Here is a 23,375-nt window from a genome sequence, read left to right on the forward strand (position 1 = left end):
CACACACTTGCTCCCCACTCCCCCCTCACCCAGTTGTGTGGAGCCTTGTGCAGCATGAAGCAGGCTCAGAGGCTTGGGACAATGAGGAAAGATCAGTGTCCAAACATTTGGGAAGGGGAAAGAAACAACAGTGGTATCACAGCCAGCTCTCCGTGGAGCCACTCCATGACTAGGATCCTCCGGAAATTTGTGAGGGAGGAGAGGAAAACGGCCATAAATGTTTAGGCTGTGTCTCACCCGAAGAGTCCATCCAAGCTCACAGACCTCCTTTTTTTGTCTGCACGCCTGCCTCGAATTCCCTGGCCTGCCCACTGCAGACTGCTGGGAGCATCGCACCCTGAAGCTTCCCTCAGCCCAAGGAAGACCCTGAAGCAGGGCCCTCCCTGCCTCACGAAGGAAAACTAAGTCTTCTGAGCTCATGGACTTACTTCACACAAGTCTAGATGGAGCCCTCAATAGACCATGTACAACGGAAGGCCTACAGTGACAGCCAAAATCTTCACACAAAAAGATAGGGGTGCCGGGTGGGCTCAGTCAGTGGAGCTGTGACTCTTGATCTCAGGGTTATGAGTTCCAGCCCCACGTTGGGTGCAGAGAGGACTTAAAACACTATAATCTTTAAAAAAAAAAAAAAGAAAGAAAGAAAGAAAAGAAACACAAAGAGGTAAATACATTTGTCAGCCCTCTGTGGAGGAGTATGAGGCCTCCCTGAAACCAAGAAAAGAAAGAGCTATCTTATCTTGTTTAACAGAAATCAATCTCTTAAGAGAAAGCCAAACAAGAACTTGGCCAGAAAGTGAAGCCTCTAGCTTTCCACAGAAGCCCCTGGCTCTGAGGGGAGCATGGACAAGGACAAGGGGAGCATGGAAAAGGAGAACAGGGTTAGAGGCCCCGGGATTTCACAGAGGGAGCACAGGCCACCAGGGGAAGGAGTCTTGGATAAGGACTCTAGGGGCAGATCCTATTCCTGACACAGAAGCAAAACCCAGAGATGTTGCCTGGCATCGTAGTCCCTTATCTGCCAGAAGCCTCATTCAGATACAAACAGATTCCTGAATGAATGGCCAAGTCCTGGAGATAATCTCAGTATCCAGAAGATAAGAGGAGCTCAGAACACAGGACTGAACGGAACCAGCCAGCAAAGTGGGAACAGTGGATCACATTGACATCATGTGCACGTCTGGGTCCTGGCACAATGCTCAACACTTTACACAGACTGGCCACCTTACTGATTTCCAGCAACCATATAAAAGATAGATATCTCCATATTCTTATTTTACAGATGAGACACGGGTTACTTGCCCAAAGTCACCGAGTCAGGGGCAGAAGCAAGACTCCACGTTCTTAGCCACCAGATTCTACTTTCTCATGACAAGAACCCAGAGAAGATTAACTGCCATTTTCGAGTTAACAAGAATTCCCAAGGACATCCGTGTTCATAAAATATGCAACGTATTTTTGTATTTGTTAGAACCCCTGACATCTCCTCCCCCTCCCCAAATTGCGTAAGCTTCAGGCCCCACAGACAACCAGGATCTACTCTGGGCTCAGGAAATCCTTAGCCAAAACCTGAGCACAAGTACATACAAGTTATAGCTAAAAGCCCTCTATGGCTAGGAATTTAGAGTTAAGAAGAAACAAGCATGTGGGATATATGCCATAGGAGTCTAATGCCTAGAAGAAAAAGAAATTCACCAAAAACCTAAGGACAACCCCCTCCCACCACCTGGTTGTACTGAGAAGGTAAATAAAACATCTTCTCATGCTCCTGGGTATAATGGTAGCTGGCTGAAAAATCAAAACCATCCAATTGCGCCTTTTTTTTTTAATGTTACAGATAATAATCATGGTTCACAGTACACTTTTAAGTGAAAACTCAGCTCCCTAGTCCTCATGATCGCATTGTGGAAGGGAAAAGGTCAGGGGAGAAAGGATGCGCTGCTGGTTGATGACTGTAGCAGCAAGATCCTCCTCATCAAGCTTTGTTGTTTTTTTTGTTTTTGTTTTTGTAAATAAGGTCTACACCCAACATGGGGCTCCAACTCAGGATCCCAAGAGTCACATGCTTCACCAACTAAGCCAGCCAGGTCCACTGCCCACTGTCAAGCTTATATTTGAAATATAAAAAAGTGGATAGAGACAGACAAATAATACAACTGCCACAAAGGAAAGAGTGTAAAAAACTGTGGGCTGGGGCGCCTGGGTGGCACAGTCGGTTGGGTGTCCGACTTTTGGTTTCGGCTCAGGTCATGACCTCAAGGTGGGGAGATCAAGCCCCACAGCTGTCTGGACTCCACGCTCAGCAGGGAGTTGGCCTGAGACTCTCTCTCTCTCTCTGCCTTTCCACAAGTGCTCTCTCCCTAAAATAAAATTTAAAAAAATAAAAAAAGAAAGAAAAAAGAAAAAGCTATGGGGTCACAGGACAGTAAGCTTGATAATAATCCTCATTAGAATTCCAGAGTAGGGGCGCCTGGATGGCTCAGTGGGTTAAGCTGCTGCCTTCGGCTCAGGTCATGATCTCGGGGTCCTGGGATCGAGTCCCATATCGGGCTCTCTGCTCAGCAGGGAGCCTGCTTCCCTCTCTCTCTCTGCCTGCCTCTCTGCCTACTTGTGATCTCTGTCAAATAAATAAATAAAATCTTTAAAAAAAAAAAAAAAGAATTCCAGAGTAATGAAGTTTCAGCATTTTAAAGAGGAAAGCAGGGTACCCCTTCTTGAGTTAGCAAATGTATTTTCTTTAACCGTTTTGGTCAAGACAGGGGGAAAAAAAGAGGGCATGTCCCACCCAGGTCAACTGAATGACCGCTTTGCAGGTGGTCTTTGGGAGATGCTGGCACCCCATAGAGCCTTCCAGAGGAGACTTCTACTGTTCCTCCCCAATTTGGGAGTCTAAGAAAGAGCCTCAGGGGCAACCCTCTCCAGTCCCCTCTCCCCTCAGGAGCTTTGTACCACCACTTTGCTATTGCTCAATAAACTCTGCCTGGTGCCCGGGTAGCTCAGTGGTTAAGTGGTTAGGTGTCAGCCTCTGGCTAAGGTCATGATCCCAGAGTCATTGGATCAAGCCCCATATCGGGCTCTCTGCTCAGTTGGGAGCCTGCTTCTCCCTTTCCCTCTGTTGCTCTGCCTGCTGCTCTGCCTACCTGTGGTCTCTGTCAAATAAATAAATGTTTATTTTTTAAGATTTTTAAATTTATATATTTGACAGAGAGACACACAGAGAGAGAGGGAACACAAGCAGAGGGAGTGGGAGAGGGAGAAGCAGGCTTCCTGCCAAGCAGGGAGACTGATGTGGGGCTTAATCCCAGGACCCGGGGATCACGACCTGAGCAGAAGGCAGGCGCTTAACGACTGAGCCACCCAGACACAATAAATAAAATCTTTTAAAAAGTAAATAAACCTTGCTTTCTTCCCTCCAAAAAGAAAAAGAAAGAGCTTCAGCAACAAAGGAATTATGTTGATAATAAGTTTTCTAATGTAATATTAATAAAACAAACTGAAGAAAAAGAAGCTGTAAAAAATCACCTGATCCTTCCAAAATATCACACTGCACTACAGAATTCTTTTGCAATGAATACTCTAACAGGATTGATTTCCAATTTTTAAAGATAGTAAAATCTACTCCTGATGGAGAAATTCATTAAATCAACATATCCTGAGCACCAACTACACGCCAAGTTATATTCTAAAATATAGATCTTGATATATTTCATCAATGAATAAGATCGGAACCCATATGGCTGGTGGAACGAGACAAGAAACAAAAGTTTTGAATTAAAAACCTATTTTTGGAGGACCTGGGATGGCTAAGTAGAGCATGGACTCTTGATCTTAGGATCATGAGTTCAAGCCCAACAATGGGTGTAGGGAAAAAAAAGGAAAAAAAAAAGCTAAAGCTAAGCTCATCCACGGTTTCACCATGATTCTGGTGCTCCACTAGCAAAACAAGGCAGGCCACTTAGGGTACAACTACAGCTGGAGGAGTCCACCGTCACCCTGGGGTTACCTTGATCAGGAACGCTCTTGGAGCAACTGCTTGTCCAAAGGCAGGCAGGCTGGCAGAACTCGTAGGACATTTGGTCCTATTTAATTAGTGTGTGATTGTTTCACTTACTCTTCAGTGATTTACATTTTAGAATTAAGTCTTCCGACATGGTTTTTAGCTGCTGAGGGCTACCATTCTGTAACTAAGAAGATTCTGTAAGAAGCTACTTTGCTTAAATCATACATTCTATGTGAGAAGGAAATGGTGAGAACATGCATTCCAATCCCATTCTTCTTAATAGTTCAGATAGACTCCCCCCTAAAAACATCCTGAGGTAAGATCACTTCAGCTCTACCCACCTCCCCACAACTCATTTCTCCACTTTCCTAGGACCTCTCAGCTCCCCCTTAGTGGGGAGCATGCTTCAGTGCGTCCTCAACTTTACAAGGAACTACTCTGGCCCCAACATCTTGCTCAGAGCCAAGCATCAGGAGATGCTGTGCTTTCCTTGAGGACCTGTCCTGTTTTCTCACAGCTTAAAGGGCACAGAGGTGTTTTCCTTTTCATTCTGGTCCCCAAGATGCAGTCAAATGTCTGGCTCACTCTGCAGAACACATACAAGATCTTACTACTTTATGAGTGTCTACCTACCCCACCCAACTGTCTACACCAGCTTCTGTACTGTCCCTGACCCTACTACTCTATCACGATCTTTGTAGATAAAGTTACTGGCTCTAGTTGTTTAAAGATGTTTTTGAGTCCATGCTGAAGGATTATACTTTTTTAGGCTGTTTTCAAACTTCTTGCCTATTAAAAAAATATATATAAGTTTGACATGTTTTGCCATGTATTATCATCTTGTCAAATAAGTACCTTAAGCTTACAGATTTTTTCCTGAAATTTTACTAATTAAAAGTACTTAAGATCAAAGGCTTCCTCAATTTATTGATGAACTGCTTTCACAGCTGGAATGTAATAAGACCAAAGGCTTATTTAATAGAAATGGAATACTTATACAGGCAGTGACAAGTCTAAGAACTAGATTACCAATTTTCTGTTACTAATAACTAATGGCGACAACACAGTCACTGTGGACTCACTAGAAACACACATCTCAATGCAATGTTTAGGGGTGGTAACAATCACTCCCCCCATTTTACTGATTAGGAAACAAGGACAGAGATATCCGCTAGCTTGCCCAATATCGTACAAGGCAGTAAGTGGCAGAGGGAGGACTAGAACCCATGTCTGCTCAACTCCAAGGTCCATTCCATACTGCTTCCTGAGGAGGTTTCTATTTCTTCCATTTTGTTGTATGAAGCTTTGGGGGGTGGGGGGAGAACACCTTATATTTAAACAACATATCAGTTATTACAATACATAAAGAAAAAGCAAGAAGAAATCAAAAGGTGTTGAACCAAGCGATGTCAAAATTCATGTTCCATATACCCACTCCACTGTTGGCTCTGTGTCCTCAGTTGAAATTCAGTATCTCATACAAAGGCCTAGCAAACATGGATATTCGATTTCCAAGTCCAGAAAAGATGAAAACAGCACTGCATGAATAATCACAATGTCAAGAAGTGACAGGTGGATGGCCAAAGTGGGGAGGGTGGGGCAGACAACAGTGACTTTGCTAAGAATATCCCTAAGCACTACACTAAGACATCACTTTTAGAGTTCAAATTCTTAGAATATTCCAACTTTCTTCTGTCATCTTGAGCAAGGCACACCCTGTATAAAAGCTTCAGCATCCCAACCTGTAAATGATGCTGGATAGCCCCAGCAATCCCTCCCACCTCACGGGGCTGCTGTGCTGTTAAGATCAAAAGACTTCCTATGAAAGGGTACGGTATGAAAGGCTCATATAAATGAAGGAGGTTGTTAAAATACGGCTTTGGTGCTTAAAGGAATAAACCCACAGTTATAGAAACCGAAAGCTGTATTAACTTTCCAAAGCCTCTGAAAACTGAGGTTTTACTGTTTTTAAAAATGCATAATAATTATAGTGATCTAACCTCAGTCTCTGCATTTCCTTGTCGGTCTGTTCAATAAAAAGTAGGAAAAGGGCAGAAGCTGCTTCATTAGTCAGCAAAAAGAAATTAATACGGATATTAACATCCAAGAAAAATAAGTCACTTGAAGGACTGCCAAAGTTATCGGGACCTCATTTACAATGCAAAAGAAAGAGCCTCAACTGCTGTGGGCCAAGAATCACAAGGGCGAATTAAAATTAATGTGCCCAAGCCAGGCCAGGGTATCCCATCCAACAGTTTGGACTTGCTGATTCCTCGGAAAAGATTCCTAAAGCTCCATGTGTAAGCCTTGGAAAGAACCCGCAGGATCAGACACAAACCACTTACTTTTCTGTCCTTTAAAAAAAAAAATTCAGAAGACTGTTTTCTAATAAGGGCAACACACTTGACAAGGTAAAAGACCTCAACGTTCCAAGTTTAGATTCGGGGACCAAAATCAACGCTTTGCTTCACCGATTGTTCAGAATTTATTAACAACTGAATTGTGATGCGCAGGCTGTAACAGGGTGAGAAGAGACAGAACTCTCCCTTGGGGTTTGACAACGGTGCGCTTCATTGCCTCTGGATAATTCACTCCACACCGCATACACCCTGGACATGGGCTGTTAGAGCTCCGACAGCGTATTCTACCAGCGGTCGAACGGTGCGGTGGCAATCCTGACATGCTTCGGCTCCCGGGAGGTTAATGGGAATTAAACCACAGCAGCCCTCCTTTGTGGCGCTTTGGCCAGAACAGCAGAAAGGAGACAATGAGCGTTCTGTGCGCAGTTCCGCGCCGATTGGCTGCGCTCTCCCCTCTGAAACCCTTGATGTCATGGGCTTGGAATGCAGTGAGGGAGGGAGGGAGGAAGGAAGGAGAGGATTTGGGGAGGGGGCCGCCTCTCATCTCTTTCCCAGACCAAAAGTCCCAAAGATAAACCCAGTGCATTCTTAGGCTAGGCAGTGGCAAAGCTGAGAGTTACCAGAGCCAGATCACACCAAACTACAACCCGTCTCAGCAAATATACCCCGAACAAAAGCAACCCACGAAAATATCCTTGATATCGGTAAAGTCTAATGTACTACAAACTTATATTAAAAAAAAAAAAAATCTCCTCTACAGCAGATATCACTCCCAAAGCGGCGCGCTCAGGCTTTGTCTGTTTTCTGCAGCAGCACAGCAGCACCGCAATTCGAAAAGTGGAAGTGTCCGAGGGTCCCTGGGTCGGTGCACCCCTCAACGGTCCCTTCTCCGGGAAGCAAGGAACAATGGAGGGCCCAGTTCGGCCACGTAACCGTCTAACTTCGCTCGTGGCTGAATCTGGCCAGGGTTTGGGGAGGGAGAAAACGCTGGGTCGGCCAGCAGCCCGGGCCGGGGCGCACGGCGGGGACTGCGTGCTGGGTCCCCAGCCGCACCGACGGGCCCCACCTAAGGACGAATGACCGGGCAGGAGCGCCCCCTTCCCGGAGGGGCGCGTGCTGCAGCCACGGTCTGGCTCCGGTAACTGCAGGCTGGCGCTGCGGGGTTCCAGGAGCCCGGGAACTCGCCGCCCTCCACCAGTCCCAGCCAGCAGCGCGGAACAAAGCCGGGAGAGCGCCGGGACGCCCGCGCTTCGAGCCCCGGGACGGGACCGAGAAGCGCGGCCACTCCCGCGCCGCCCCGACGTCTCCACCCTGCAAAGCCAGACGGGCAAGGCGTGCAGAGTAGAAGCGCGCGGCCCAGTACAGCCCCAGTCCCAGGGACCCCTGGGGCGGTGTCTAGCTTCCCACCCCTCGCCCACGGCGGCGACGCCTCCACCCGAGACCCGGCGTACCTTGTTCTTGACCTCGGCCGAGAGCCCGTAAGAAGGGCCCTTGTTGAAGTGGGTCATGGTGGTTTGGGAGGCGGGAAGAGGCTGCGCTCGTCTCTGAGAGTTTCTCGTTCTAGGGTTCCCCGCTCCTGGCCCCGAGGAGTGGCCGCAGCGCGAGAGGCTCGGAGCTCGCTCCCCTGGGCGGCGCAGGAGACGCCCAGACGCGGCAGCGGGGCGCGGGCGGTGCCTCGGCTGCTCTGTCCGACTGGGTCCCGCAGAGCCTCCCGCTCCGCTCCGGAGTCCCCCCACGAACTGCCCCCACCTCCTCCCCCGGGTCTTCAGGGATTGGCCGACGGGCCGGGCCAATAAAGAACCGCCTCCTCTCTCTTCTCCGACTAGGGGGCGGGCCGGCCAATTGAAGGGCCACGGGCGCCGCGCTCTCTCCCCGCGCGAGGCTCGGGGCCCCCGCCCCTGTCCTCACGCCACGGAGACCCGCGGCGAGGGGCCCCTCCTCCCAGCTGGGCAGAGGGCTGGGCGGCGAGGGCGGAGCCCAGGCCCGCGGACTGGAGCCCGCCCCGGCGTCCGGCGCCTGGGGGCTTCCCAGCAGCCCAGAAAGTACGTCAACTTCCAGGCATCCGACGCTGTAGTCGGGGCTGGCGGAGGGAGGGAAGCCCACCAGGGTCTTTTTTCCGGGCCCAGAGCGCTCTGATACGGGGCAGGGTTCTTCCACCCGCTGCTGGGAACACCACGAGCAGCCCGGGAGCTCCTGTGCCAGAGCAAGGGCGGCGGGGTGGGGGGGGGGCTCTCCTTCTACACCTGCTCCTTCCTCCGTACCTCACCGCTTCCCACACCTGTTGGTCTGACCTCTACCCCTCTGCCGCCAGGGGAACAGTCAAGGCTTTTGGCAAAATTTGAGCCCACTCAGTCTCTAAACCTCTAAATGCAGTGCGGAAAAAACGGGACTGTGCCATGGCAAAGCCTGGGGCATTTCAAGTCCTTTTCTGGATTCGCACAGCTCCTTTTCAGAAGGTTTTTTTTTTTTTTTAAAGATTTTATTTATTTATTTGACAGAGATCACAAGTAGGCAGAGAGGCGGGGGGCGGGGGGGGGGGGGGGGGGGCAGGCTCCCTGCTCAGCAGAGAGCCCTATGCAGCACTCAATCCCAGGACCCTGAGATCATGACCCGAGCTGAAGGCAGAGGCTTTAACCCACTGAGCCACCCAGGCGCCCCTCACAACCATCTTTATCCAGAATTTAGCTAGTCCAAACACCCAGGTGGCTGTTGCTCTATTTTTTAATTTTTTTTTTAATCTAGTGGCCTCTTTGAATAGGAGGCCTTTGTACAGAGATAGGTACTCTCCTTTGGGCCAGAAGTGGCCTCCATACTTCCATAGTTCTGCTTTCTCCCCGCCACTTTCTTTACTCTGATTTCCAAGTAATTTGATACTTAGGAGGAAGAGAGCATAACTTTGATCATTCGCCTGGGCTCCTCGCACTGTACCAGACGTCCTGCAAACATTATCTCATTTACCCCTACCAACAGCTAGTAGGTAGACATCATATCTGTTGCAGAGATGAGAAGAATAAAACTCAGACCTAAATATCCTGGCCAAGGTCTGCCCATCTGCAAAACTTCACCTCTTGCCATCACTTTCCTGGGCACACCTAGGACTTGTTTCAACCCCAGAGATCCTAGTAGAAGAGTTTTGTTTACCAAACCCTGGCTCCTGTGCCAGAAGAAATCATGGAATCAGAAGAAGAGAAGCCAAACACCTTACTGCTGTTGAGCCATCCTGAAACAGAAAAGAATAAGGCAACTTTAAAAGAAAATGCAAAAAAAAAAAAAAAAATGATAAAAGAATTTTTTAAAATGCAAAAACCGGCTATGGACTTTGGAATGACTGGGGTCAGGGGAATGGGAGGAGGGGAGGCTAATAGGGAGGAAAGTGAATGATTTATATGTGATTTGCTAACTTAAGACAGGAGGCAGTAATGATAATTAGGTCATTCTTCCCACACAAATGACACAATTGAGCTACAATTAGTGAGACAAGCCGTTTGGGCTGTTTTTCCAGTAGTGTGATAGTGGCCATGTGTCATCCACAAAACCTCACCCACTTTTCTTTTGAGTGAGAAGTGGTGGCAAGATTTGAGGTACAGTGCAGATGGAAAACATCTGCACCATCATGTTAATCTACTTAAAGTTCATTCCTTATAGAATGTTCAAGAACTATATTCAATTTTGTCATGAAAAACTTACAGACATAAAGGTGAGTTTTGTTTAATGGGAGTTATTGTTTAATAGGTACAGAGTTGCAGTTTGGAATGATGAAAAAGCTCTGGAAATGGATAGCAATGATAGTAACTTAATGCCACTGTCTACTGAAAAGTCAGTCTTTTGTAACCCTTCCCTCTTTCTCCTCTTTGCTACCCTACCTGACCAAGCAACCACTGATTCCATTTTAACTGGCTTCTTTCACTCAGCAAAATTACTCAGAAAATTCATCCGTGTTAGAGTAGTCTAATTCCTTTTTATTGCTGAGTAGTATTCTATGGTAAGGATCTATCACAGTGTATATATTCACCCCTTATTGAATATTTGGGTTTTCAGTTTTTTGCTTTTGCAAATAAAACTGTATGAACATTCATGTGCAAGTCTTTTTATGGACCTTTTGCTTCCATTTCTCATGGATAAATTCGAGTGAAATGACTGGATCATATGAAAGGTATGTATTTAACTTTTTAAGAAATTGCTATATTTTTCCAGAGTGATTGTACCATTTTGCATTCCCATCAGCAGTGTGTAAGAGTTCCAGTTCCTCTATATCCTTACCAACACTTGCTGTGATCAATCTTTTTAAGTTTAGCCATTCTAATAGGTGTGAAGTGGTATCTCGTTGTAGTTTTAAGTAAATAAAATTAAATAAATAAAATAAATTAATGTGGTTGTCATCTATGTGTCTTTTTCTCCAAGTGTTTGTTCGGTCTCTTGCCCATATTTTGTGTTTTCTTTAATTTATCCCTGCCAGGCTAGATTTAGAAAATCCTGACCAACTTCTGACAATAGGATGTGTCCACAAATGCGCAAGTTTAAGTGAAATTTCATGTTGCAAAATAGCCACCAGGGTGTGTCCCAACAATCCTAAGTATTTTAACTAGAAACGCCTTAAACACTCGGAATACTTTGAGCTGAAATAAAGGCTCTTAAAGGGGCGCCTGGGTGGCTCAGTGGGTTAAGTAAGCCTCTGCTTTCAGCTCAGGTCATGATATCAGGGTCCTGGGATCAAGCCCTGCATGGGGCTCTCTGCTCAGCGGGGAGCCTGCTTCCCCCTCTCTCTCTGCCTGCCTCTCTGCCTACTTGTGATCTCTCTCTCTCTCTGTGTCAAATAAAATCTTCAAAAAATAAATAAAGGCTCTTAAGGAGGTCAATGCTACCTTTCCAAATTCCCATTTTAAGCAGTTGCAGGGGAGTTGTAAGAAAAAATTCTTTCACAGATACAAATCGGTGGATCAGAACATCATGTATCTTGCCACCAGGACAATAGTAATGTTTTGGAGGCTACATCCTATAAATCCACAATGCAGGAGAATTACAAAGAACAGTTGTATGAAAGACAGAGGGGACCCTAGAAGGTTCAAAGGAGGTTAAGACTTCAGCATCTACTCTGTGCAAAGCGCCATTAGAGCTGTATTATGGGGAGTGAGACTGTATAATTTATCACACAAATAGGGATGCTTTTGAGAGTGAAACACGGTACTACTAATATTTTTTGTCTTCCCCAGTCCTGGTAAGTTTCCTTAACAGTCTTCCTTTTCCCTCTCAGAAGTGTCCCTGTTTAGGTGGTAAATTATATGGTCACCTCACTTCTAGATATCACTCACAACAACCCTGTAATGGCGAATCCTATCGATTCCCATTTACAATCAGAAACTAAGATGCAGTGAGAAAGGACATACAACTTGGCCAAAGTGAAATGGTTAATAGAGAGCACAACTGGGATTTAAAACCAGGCCTACTTTAGGGTTTCTCAAAAGTCAACTTCCTAGATCCCTCAGGAATCTGAAATCAGTCTTGCAGGGTACATCTCTATTTTTTTGTGTGTGTTTGTTTGTTGCTGCATGGCATGTCCTTTTGAGGAGAGCCTACCACCCACTCCCCATGATACTGTGAATCTGTCAGTCCATAGACACCTCCTTCCAAGCCAGAGGCAGGCCCATGGCACAGCCGTCCAAGGGCTTACTCCCTAGGCACAGTCACAGGTTTCAAGGAGCCCTGACCCAATCTGGGTCCACCACAGTTCTTTTTGGTGAACAAATATGGAAGCCGAATATTTTGGTTAGACAGAAAACTAACTCAAACTGACTTAGACCCCAAAAAAGGGGAGAGGCTTAATTGGCTTATATAAGAGAAAAACCTGGAGAAGATAGAGTTTTAGGCATGACTGGATTCAGGGACCCAGTCACAGGGATCACAAGCCAGTATCTCCATGTACTCTTCTGTTGACTCTCTTCCTCCTTGATGTCAGATTTACCACCAGAAGATCCAGGCTTACATCCTAACCTCTCAGCAGCCATAACACAAAAGAGAGCATGACAAAAAAATGAACAATTTCCCAACAGTTCCAACAAAAGTGCTAGAACTGAGTCTTCTTGGCCTGCTGTAGGTCACCGACCCCTCTCTGCCACCATCCCTCGGCCACAGGGAAGAAAGCTCCGACTGAGAGGTGTGGGTCAGGGGTCCAAGATGTTGTGGGAGGTGAGGAGGCAGCTGTCCCCACAGCACAGGAGCAGAGAGAGGGAAGATGCAGAACCCCAAAGGAAAACGGGAGGAAAGTGATGCTGGCAGCCAACTAAACGGGATGCCTCTGGCACATGCTCTTCTCAGGTGTACGTTGGTTAGAAGGGCCCCTCACTTCCCAGGACAGCTTTCAGAGCCCTGCACTTAACTTTTTATTCATTGTTTTTTATTCTTTGTCCCAAAGATGACACCTAAAATTATTTAAGCTCCAGTTCCCCCAAATCTGGAGAGACCCTATAAGGAAGTCATTCAGAATGCCCCTTCCCTGACAGCCAGTTAGGCATCCAGTTCTCATCAATTGCTTACCTAGTCTCTTTTCCTTCCCTTCTCAACAGCCTGAAACTGAGGTTCTTATCATCCGTGGCCAGGGAATGAGATCCTGACCCCAATCTTCATCTCCCAGATTGATCTTCAAAACTGAGTTCTTACAGCTTGGATTTTCTAAAAACAATAAAATAAAAAGAAAAATAAATAAATAAAACATAGAACCACCATATGCATCAGGATTTCCACTCCTGAGTATATACCCCAAACACTTGAAAGCAGGATCGTGTGGAAATATTGGTGTGATTGGGTTCATGGTAGCACTATTCACAATAGCCAAAAGGTGTAAGTTACCCAAGTGTCCATCAATGAATGAATGGATGGTCAAAATGTGTTATGTACATTGGAGGGGTGGAAAAATTTTCCCTTCTTCCCTGCTAGTTTCTTCAACTGGTCTAATAATTTAATTGATATAAGACAGATTAATAGAAAAGTGAACTTAACTGCACACACATGGAAGTTCCATAAAGATCTGAAGACTCAAAGGGCAGCCAGGTAATTGAGGTTTACAAAGTATCATGGACCTAAGGAAAAAGGTAAGGATCTGGGGAGGCAAAGGGAAGAAAGGCGGTTCCCAGAAAGGGAGAGAAAATATTTGAAAAACAAAGATTACCTTGTTACAGAGTTAAGTTTCTTAGGTAAAAAGGTATCTCCAGTAAGAGTTCTCTTCCTGGTATGGGCTCCCTTTCCCATGTAAACTTAGGCAGTTGAAGAGGAGGTAAAGAGGTTTTTCCTGAATCTGCTGGGTTTTGAATGGTTGTAGTTTCAAAATAATCCTTATGCCACGGAGACACATTTTGAGGTGGTAAAATCTGCTGACCCACAACCTACAGTGGAATAGTATTCAGCCTTGAAAAGGAAGGAGGGGGTGCTTGGGTGCCTCAGTTGTTAAGCGTTGGCCTTCAGCCCAGGTCATGATCCCAGGGTCCTGGAATCGAGCCCCGCATCAGGACACATGCTACGACATGGACGAACCTTAAGGACATTATGCTCAGTAAGATAAGCCAGTCATGAAAGGACAAATACTATACAGTTCCACTTTCTAAGGTAATCAAATTCATGAAGGCAGAAAGTACTATGATATACACCCTACTTAAAAGTCCAGTGGCTCAGAGTGCCTGGGTGGCTCAGTGGGTTAAAGCCTCTGCCTTCGGCTCAGATCATGATCTCAGAGTCCTCGGATCGAGCCCCGCATCAGGCTCTCTGCTCAGCAGGGAGCCTGCTTCCTCCTCTCTCTCTCTGCCTGCCTCTCTGCCTACTTGTGATCTCTGTCTGTCAAATAAATAAATCAAATCTTTAAAAAAAACAAAGTCTAGTGGCTCTTCTTTTGGCCCCAGGGCCAAGGCAAACTCTCCACTCACAGGGTTACTGGAAGGAGGATTTCAAGAAATCAGGTATGCAACATGCTTAATGATGAGGCAGTGCCTGGCATACAGTAATCACTCAATAATTTGATGTTACTGCCGTTATTATTACCATCCCATTATCTGCCCTCTCTATGCCTCTCCAGCCTGAATAGTCCAGGCTGTTCCACACTTAGGTGTGTCAACATAAGCAGTTTTCTCTGCTTATATTTGTTAACATTTATCCTTCAAAAAAACAATCTTTTAAAAAAGTGTATACTTCAAAATCCAACTCAAGTATCACCTTTTCTCAAAAGCCTTCCTAGTCTCACAAACCTCCAGTAGGTTTATTCTTCGCCTTTTCTTGTGTCTCCTTTCTATCTTGTAAGTTTCTTATTGTTGCTCCTGACACAGCGTGTTCAATTTATGTGTTTACATGCCAATGTCCATCCTAGGTTGTGAGTAGATTTAGGGCAGAATACTGTACTGCATCATTCCCAAGTATGTCATATTGAGTTTGGCATATAGTTGCTGGTCAACACGTTTGCTCAATGAGAGACCATGCCAAGCACCTTCTTACAAATTTATCCCATTTAATCCTCACAGAAACAATTCTAGGGAGATAGGACTGTCCTCGGTTTTTTGTTTTGTTTTGTTTTTCAGATGGAAGAACAGGCTCAGAAAGGCCAGTATCTTGTTCAAGGTCATACAGCAGTGATACTAGAACCAGAATCCACTTTTTTTTTCTGCTTCTGAAACCCATGTTTTTCTTACCACACTATGCTACGTCATTATAATCCATAGTTTCCTCGGGGATGGCATGCATATAGAAAGCAAAAAAGAGAGAGCTCAGCTCTAGGGTGGCTTAGATTTGGAAAGGAAAAAAAAAAGAGATGGAGTAAATGACATAACTAAGTACAAAGAAAATCACTAAAATGAACTCAGAAAACAACACAGAAGAGAGCTGGAGTTTTGGGTTTTTTTTTTTTTAAGATTTTATTTATTTTATCTATTTATTTTTGAGATTTATTTATTTACTGATAGTATGGTTTTATTTATTTATTTAGAGAAGGCACGTAAGTGTGCAGGAGTGGGGAGGGGCAGAGGGAGAGAGAGAATCTTAGGGAGGCTCCACGCCCAGCTTGGAGCCCAACTTGGGGCTCCATCTCACATGCCTGAGGTCATGATTTGAGCTGAAATCAGGAGTCAGAAGTTTAACCACCTGAGCCACCTAGGCACCCCAGGTTTTATTTACTTACCTATTTTCTAAGTAATCTCTGCATCTAAAATGGGGCTCAAACTCACAACCCCAAGACTAAGAGTTGCATGCTCTACTGACTGAGCCAGCCAGGTGCCCAGAGCAAATCTTTATTATTTTTCCCCATAGAAGAGAGTTTTAAGGGGAAAAGTGAGTAACTACATAGAATGAAGATAATAAATGCCATTTTAGGGATGCCTGGCTGGTTCAGTCAGTAGAGCATGCTACTCTTGATCTCAGGGTCATGAGTTCAAGCCCTACATTGGGAGTGGAGCCTACTTTTTAAAAAACAAACTAAAAACCACAAAAAAAACCATTTTATTTTTCACTATGGTCCTTCTCATGGAGAAGCCTCAGGACCACAGGTCAAGTAGAAATCTAATTATTGGGCAAGAAAGCGTAGTGAGAGGAAGCAGAGAAGCCAGGCGGTCCTTAACAAGCAGGCAGCTGGGCTGAGAGAAACAGAGGACAGAATCCACAGGGGTACAAAGGAACCAACGGGCCGGAGCACTGGAGAGATGAGAGTTCAAGGAGTCCCGGGGGCTCAAAGGAGCTGAGGGAGGCAAGGCTTCTTCTGGACTTTTGGAAACAAGGGCCAGCTACCTGTCCCCATCACCCTCCTGCTGCCTCCATGTCCCCGAGGGCCAGCCACCTGTCCCCATCACCCTCCTGCTGCCTCCATGTCCCCGAGGGCCAGCCACCTGTCCCCATCACCCTCCTGCTGCCTCCATGCCCCCTTCTCTTCATCTCTTTCTTCCTTTTCTTCATTCCCATATTCGTTCACGCACCACTCTTCTCTCTTTATCTTCTCCCTCCTTTTACCTCTGTCTTGCCTCATTCCTGCTTGAAGCAATTGGTAATATCCTAGTAATTTTATCTATAGTCATTCAGGATCTGAAAAATTGCTATCTATCGGCAGTTTGGTGTACCAAATCACATGAACGATTTACCAGCTGCCATAGAACTTGGTAGCCTGGAGAAGGAGTTTAGGAAGACGGGAGAGGCCCCATCCAGGCATTCATAAGCTTCACAGGACTTTTATATGATAATTTTGTGTGTGTGTATTGCACTCATCTACCTCTTTCTGGGAAAGGAGTCTACGCCTTTCAGTAATTCTCAAGGGAAAAGGGATCAGAAGGGTTTGGGATCTCACTGCCTTTCACCTCTATCAAATACAGCTGCTTAATTTTAGCTCCTTTATAATAACGTGTGCTCTCAATTTTGATAAGGCTGTGGATTAACATCCCGAAACTCAGCTCAGCAACCACGTCCAATGACTCACGTTCCAGTGTCGCGTTCCAATCTTCTTTGTTGCTTATGAAAACTCACAGGTCATTTAAGATGGTATCAAAATACTAATGCAGTTTAATTCGTTTGTAAACTTGTTTACTCCAAAATGTAAAGGCCGGAGTTTCCTACTGAAATGCAACCCCTTTTCACTTTAGGAGGCAGTGGGAATCATTTTCTAAGGATCTAATTGTCTAAATTTCAGCACGGAGCACCCTTCTGACAAAAGAAAGTACTTCCAGATTCTGCTGAAAGTTGCTCAGCACCTGTTTCTTGAAATAAATGTGTTTAGCTTTTGGCAATGAAGACATCTGGAAAATAGGCATTTCGTTGAATAATATTAAAAGCATTCATATAGTAAACAGAAAACTAAACTAACAAGTTTTCTTTTAGTTTTCATTAGATTATCAACTCCCAGGAGGGCAGGAGCCATTTCCCTTCAACATTGTATCCCCTCATTTAATACACAGTAGCCGCTCAATACATGAAGGAATGAAAAATAGCAAGCTTCTGACAAAATGGATTTTGTGGAAAGCATTTTTTCCTTCCCTTTTCTCTAGCGTTTCCCCAGCTTTGTTGAGATATAATTGGCATAGAACACTGTGTATACTTAAGGTGTCAAACATATTTTTGATACATTTATCTATTGTGAAATGGGGTTCATAACATCCCTCACCTCACAAAATTACCATTTTTATTGGTGGTGGTGGTGAAAACATTTAAGTTTTACTCTCAGATCAGCTTTCAAGTATACAATACAGTATCGTTAACTGAAGTCACCAGGCTGTGCATTAGATCCCCGAAATTTACTCATCTTATAAGTGAAAGTTTATACTCTTTGACCAACATCTTCCCATTTCCTCCATCTCCCTTAACCTCTGGTAACCATCAATCCACTTTCTGTTTCTATAAGTTAAATTTTTAAAAATTCAAGTCTAATTGACTTACAATGTCCTATTAATTTCAGGTGCACATCATGGTGATTTGATGTTTTTATACATTTTGAAATGATGCCCACACTAAGTCTAGTTACCATCTGTCCCCACACAAGGTTATTACAATACAATTATATTCCCTATGCTGTACATTGCATCCCCATGACTTATTTATTTTATAACTCCAAACTTGAACCTCTTAATCCCCTTTATCAATTTTGCGTGGCCCCCCACCCCCAGAGGCCAGATCAAGCAAGGTATTGAAGGCTACAGAGGAGTTCAGCCTTGAAGGAGTAAGGTCCTTTGCTCCAGAGTAAAGGTCCTAAAAAATCCTTCTGTGCTTGTTTTCTGAATCAAAGAACAATTAAAATAAGCCCAGATAAGTTAAGTATTGAAGTGACTTAAAATAAAAATTCTTGAGTGGTATATCTGATATCTCATCCAAAAAAAATGAAATTAAGTAGGTGGGCTCATTGTCCAGCCATTCTAAATAAATAAGCACCTATTATGTTATTATGCTTGTTCAAGTAAAAATCCTTATTACTTAGCAGAAGAATGTGGTCAACACAGTAGGAAAAAATTTTTCCACTCTTTTTTGTGTGTTTTGAATTGGCTATTCTATTAGTTTCCATTTCTTTCTCCAATTTTGCATTTTAAAATGCTTGGATCATGATCATAGATTTAAAAAACATTTGGCCTCACCTAGTCTTTTTGCAAAAAGTTTTCAAGGAAACAGCTTTGTAAAGTGATGCAAGTACACTTTACTTTCAGCATGAAGAGGGTATGGGTAGGATTTATAAGCATTATTCCCAATTCAAAAAAAAAAATCCATTTCAGCTCTTAAAATTTGCCTTTGAGTTGCTTGGTTTTACTCCTGGCCTGCCATAAATCATATAGGAGAAAGAAAACAAAAAATATTTTCCCCATATGGTGACTTGAAACTTCGTTGACAGTTGACCCTTGAATAATGCATGGGTTAGGAATTCTGACACGCTACCTCCCCGCCATACTCAAAAACCCACGTCTAACTTTTGATTCCCCAGAAGCTTAACTAATAATTAGCCTACTGTTGACATAAACAGTTGATTAACACATGTTTATATGTCTTTATATACTGTATTCTTACAGTAAAATAAATAAGAGAAAAGAAAATGTTATTAAGAAAATAATAAGGAAGAGAAAACATATTTTCTCTTACAGATCTACACTGTAAAAAATCTGCATATAAGGGACTCAGAGAGTTTAAACCCATGTTGTTCAAGGGTCAACTGTATATTATATTATATTATATTATATTATTTAAAAAAAAAGATTTTATTTACTTATTTGACACAGAGAGAGCAACCACAAGCAGTGGGGAGGGGCAGAGGGAGAGGGAGAAGCAGGTTCCCTGCTGAGCAGGGAGCCTGATGCAGGGCTCAATCCCAGGACACTGGGATCATGACCTGAGCCAAAGGCAGAGGCTTAACTGACTGAGGCACCCATGTGCCCCTATATTATTACTTTTTAAACATATGTTCCCAAGGGGAAATTGCACTTACTTTATTAAACCCTAACCCTCAATTATGTATCTTACACTCCATTTATTCACAAAATCTTATCTTGGTGCCTGTGAGTTGAAGCACCATTCACCATTATCACACAATTAGCCTTGGTAGTGATCAACCTCCTATCACGCACATGCAGGGGAGAAAAAAACACTTTTCCTCAACCTCTTGGGTTTCATAGATGAGGACTGTAAATTAAACTGACAAAAGAGAGATTAACAGCACAGATTTATCTGCATGCACATGGGAGCTTCCCAGAGGAGAAGTGAAAACCCAAAGAAAAGGGTTCAGCTTGAGAACTTCTATACCATTTTAATATGGGGCAATAAATTGTGGAGAAGGGACAAGGTGGGAAGTTAAAAGATTTTGGCTTCTAGGGGTGTTATATCATGCATTGGAAGGTAAACATACAGGGGAAACCAATGGAGATAAGGGTTATTTTAGTAAGGTTTATTATACAAACTCCAGTGATAAGATTCTCCAGGGATTAAGAATCACTCTTCTCTTCCTGGTATGGAAGAGAGGAGAGGGGAGACCTTCACAAAGGGAAATCTGTGCCCCAGTTTTACGCAGAAGAGATAAGGGCAGAGGGTTTCTCCCATGTCTGCTGTTTCTTATTTGCCTTCCCCTCAAAATAATCTTTATGCCAAAGCTACATATTTTGGGATGGCATATTCTGATCCTCTTCATAAGTTATCCCCATCTTCCTATGACATCTTACCTCCACGGGACAGGGGTCATGTTATGGATCTATTTCTTACTGGTTCCTAGCTGAGTTCTGAGTGTAAAGAAGGTGGCCACATTTACTATTTATGAGTTAAAATTGCAGTGTTGTAAATTATACCTCAATTAAAAAAAAAAAAAAGCAGTGTTACCTCTTCAGGACTGCTTAGTTATATATATATAACCTTCCAAAAGACTAGTTAATATATAACTTAATAATTTGTCAGCTCCTTCAGATGCAAGCCAAAAATGTCGTTCTAGTCAACATTAACCCACAAAAGATAAACGAAGGTTGGCAAATGGTGCTCTTAAGATACACACATCTTTTAATCCAACTCATTCATTTACTCAACCAATGTCTGTTGGGTGTTCGCCGTGTGCCAAGTTCGGTCCTAGACTTTGGAGAGGGAGGCGTCAACAAGACAAAGTCCCCGACTTCAAAGTCATGGCTTCCCCTGCTTGCCTTTTACTCTCTGAACTGATTCAGGAAAAGTCAAGACATTTGTCCTTTTATCTTTGATTTAACCAAAACCCAGGTGCCCCAGGACAGGAGCTATCCAGGTACTTTTCCCAGCCACTGTAGGATTCACCTGTGCTTCCAGATCAACTCCAAACACCTTGGAGTTTACAAAACCCTTTTCATATGGCATGTCTCACTAACAACCATCCTGGAAGCACACACATGCACACAACAACCAACCAAAAAAATGCTCTCCAAGCCTTGTGGATTTCACCCTCCCATTCTGTGTTCTAGGCAATGACCTGCTTTGGTAATTTTAGGAAAACAGCTGTGTCCAGATAAAGCCTTTTCCATATGTTGTCTTCTGCTTTACCTGGCTTTAGCCTACTAGGCTCATTAATCACCTCCTCCAAGAAACCTTTCGTGCTCCTCTGATTTTGGTTAAACACCCACTTCTGGGTTCCTATGACTTTTCATTTTTGACCTCTGTCATAGACATGATTGCACTGTATTATAATGGTCTAGCCTCTCTTTTCACTAGACTGCATACTCCTTAAATTTAGAGACTAATTCTTTTACATCTATGATGTCCATATTAAAGGCAAGAAAAAAAAAGAAGGGCGGGTATGTGTTGAAATTGATAAGAATTCCCCTCAGAGCCCCCCCCTCCCCCTACATCCCCCTTTTAGGAAGCAGACCCACCTTGTTGAAACCAGCACCAATACTTCTCAGTTGTGAGATTTTGGGCAAGTTACTTAACTCAGCTGGGTCTCTTCCTCTTGGAGCCAAGCCAAGCGGGGGCTTAATAAGCATTTGCTTAATGAAAGAGTAATAATGATTATTAGAGGCTGAATTAATAGTGATAGTTAATAAGCACAGCACTTAATCTGTGTCAGGCACTGTTTTGAGCATTTTCCTCATATTACCTCTGTCAGTCCTCACATAACCCTGTGACATGGTACTCATATTCCTTCGATGGAAGGAACTGAAGAAACTGGCCTGGAGGGGGTGACATGTCAGGTGACTTAGCGGGGCTCCAGAGCCCACTCTCTGAACTACCGCACCCTCCTTCTTGTTGCCGGCTGCAGGGGCAGAGAGCATGGTGGAAGAGACAAGATGATGAACACAGAATCCCCTGCCCTCGTCAAGAAAAGCATCTTTATTACTATCATGTCGTTTCCTGGGGAGGACTCACCAATATCCTAAAAGTGTTGCTCTTTAGTCTGACATTCCTTGCTTCCAGCTAAAACACCCCCCTACCTACCCAAATCATCCCGTGTGAATTATGTATGGTTTGGGGGTCCAGCAGGAGAACACAGCTCCTTGACTCTGCATGACCCGAGAATCTTCTTATTCGGAACTGTCATCCTCTTTAGCAGAATGAGCAGCCGTGGAAGATGTGTGTGGGAGGACTCGGTCACCCCGGAGCTGGTCAGTCCACCTCACATCCACAGGAGACCTTATTAATTGGAAGAGTCATGTTGGTTTCCCTTCTAATTTTGGAGATTTCCTTCTCACTAATCCACTTAATGCATATACTTTACTTTGACCTGTTATGATTTATTTCTGGAAGAACACATACGTATCTCTAGGAATGGTTAGCTTCAGGACAGAAGCTGGGGTCAATGAAGTAATCCCCCCCAAGACCCCTCTCACTTCACCCTGCCCACAGTCTGAGCCCCAGCAGCAAGCCATGGAGTCCTTGACTCTCCCCTGACAGCTTAGCTGACTAGAAGACCCAGATGGGGCAATCGATTCTCTTTCCTGGGTATTTGATTCTTGGTCGGTCACTTCAACCTAAGTCTTATAAATGTAGAAGCTGTGAGGTAAGCATGTCCCATTTTATACGTAGAAAAACAGACACAGCAGGCTTAGTAGTTAGGTTATAGGTTCCAGTTTCTTTAATAAAGAACCAATATAGGGGCACCTGGGTGGCTCAGTTGAGTCAGCGTCCGACTCTCGATGTCGGCTTAGGTCATGCTGTCAGGGTCCTGAGACCGAGCCCCGCATTTGGCTCTGTGCTCTGCGGGGAGTCTGCTTGAGATTCTTTTCCCCTTCCTTTTTCCCTCCCCCTGCTTATGTTCTTTCTCTAATAAACAAATAAATAAATCTTTAAAACAAAAAATAAAGACCCAATATAACCCTAGCTTAAAAGAGATAGAAACACATTTTCCTTTCATGTAAGAGCCCAGCATTAATACGATGGTTCCATGGAGTTCCATGGACCCAAGCTCCTACCTCATGGCTCCAACATGCTCTACTGGCAGCTTTCATCTCCGGGTCAAAGGCAATGTCTTTCTCTCCTGCCATCTTTACCCACGCCTATGCAGGAAGGAGGGAAAAAGAAGAAGAGAGGAGATCACTCCTTTCCATTTAAGAGCCTAAAGTAGTACATATCACTTCTGTCTGTATTGCACTGGCAGGAGCCAATGGCAAGGCCTGGAAGGGTGGCCTTTGGCTGAGTGGCCTTGTCTCCAGCTAAAACTCTATCCTCACAGAGGGGGAGACACAACACGCAGTCTTAGCTGATTTCAAGCTCCCACAGCTAGGTGGTTACTAGAGAGTCAACGGGAAATAGAGACCATGAGAAAAAGCAGAGGAGAGGAGAGAGGAGAGGAGAACCACACTGCTTTCAGTTAGCACCCACTTCTTGATTTCAGTGCCTTACTGACTCCCAGCAGCTTGCTTGTCCTTGCTTATCATAAATCCTTGGCTTTGCATAAGATTAGCCCCAGGGGGCCTCTGTTCCTTGACACCAAAGAGCCTTGTTGGGAGACCATGAACCTGATGCTGTGCTCCTTGAAGGCAAGGGAACAAAACAAGGTTTTTGTTCCCAGCTCAGTGTTTGCAGGTGCCCGTGCTCTGTGGAGAGATACCAATAGAACTTAACGTACCCTTTTGCAGCTGGGTGCA

The 23,375-nt window shown here is 44.5% G+C and overlaps 1 protein-coding gene across 1 annotated transcript in view; it reads right to left on the reverse strand.

The window, feature by feature from the left end:
* CNN3 (calponin 3) overlaps positions 1 to 8,101 on the reverse strand; it is a 28,893-nt gene extending 20,792 nt beyond the window's left edge. The window contains exon 1 of the mRNA XM_032867183.1: positions 7,812 to 8,101. Coding sequence (XP_032723074.1) covers positions 7,812 to 7,868 — 57 coding nt within the window. The 5' untranslated portion in view covers positions 7,869 to 8,101. The remainder of the gene's footprint in view (positions 1 to 7,811) is intronic.
* Between the last annotated feature and the right edge of the window lie 15,274 nt (positions 8,102 to 23,375).

Source organism: Lontra canadensis, unplaced genomic scaffold (genome assembly GCF_010015895.1).
Source record: "Lontra canadensis isolate GAN:19392208 unplaced genomic scaffold, GSC_riverotter_1.0 scaffold33, whole genome shotgun sequence".
NCBI lineage: Eukaryota > Metazoa > Chordata > Mammalia > Carnivora > Mustelidae > Lontra > Lontra canadensis.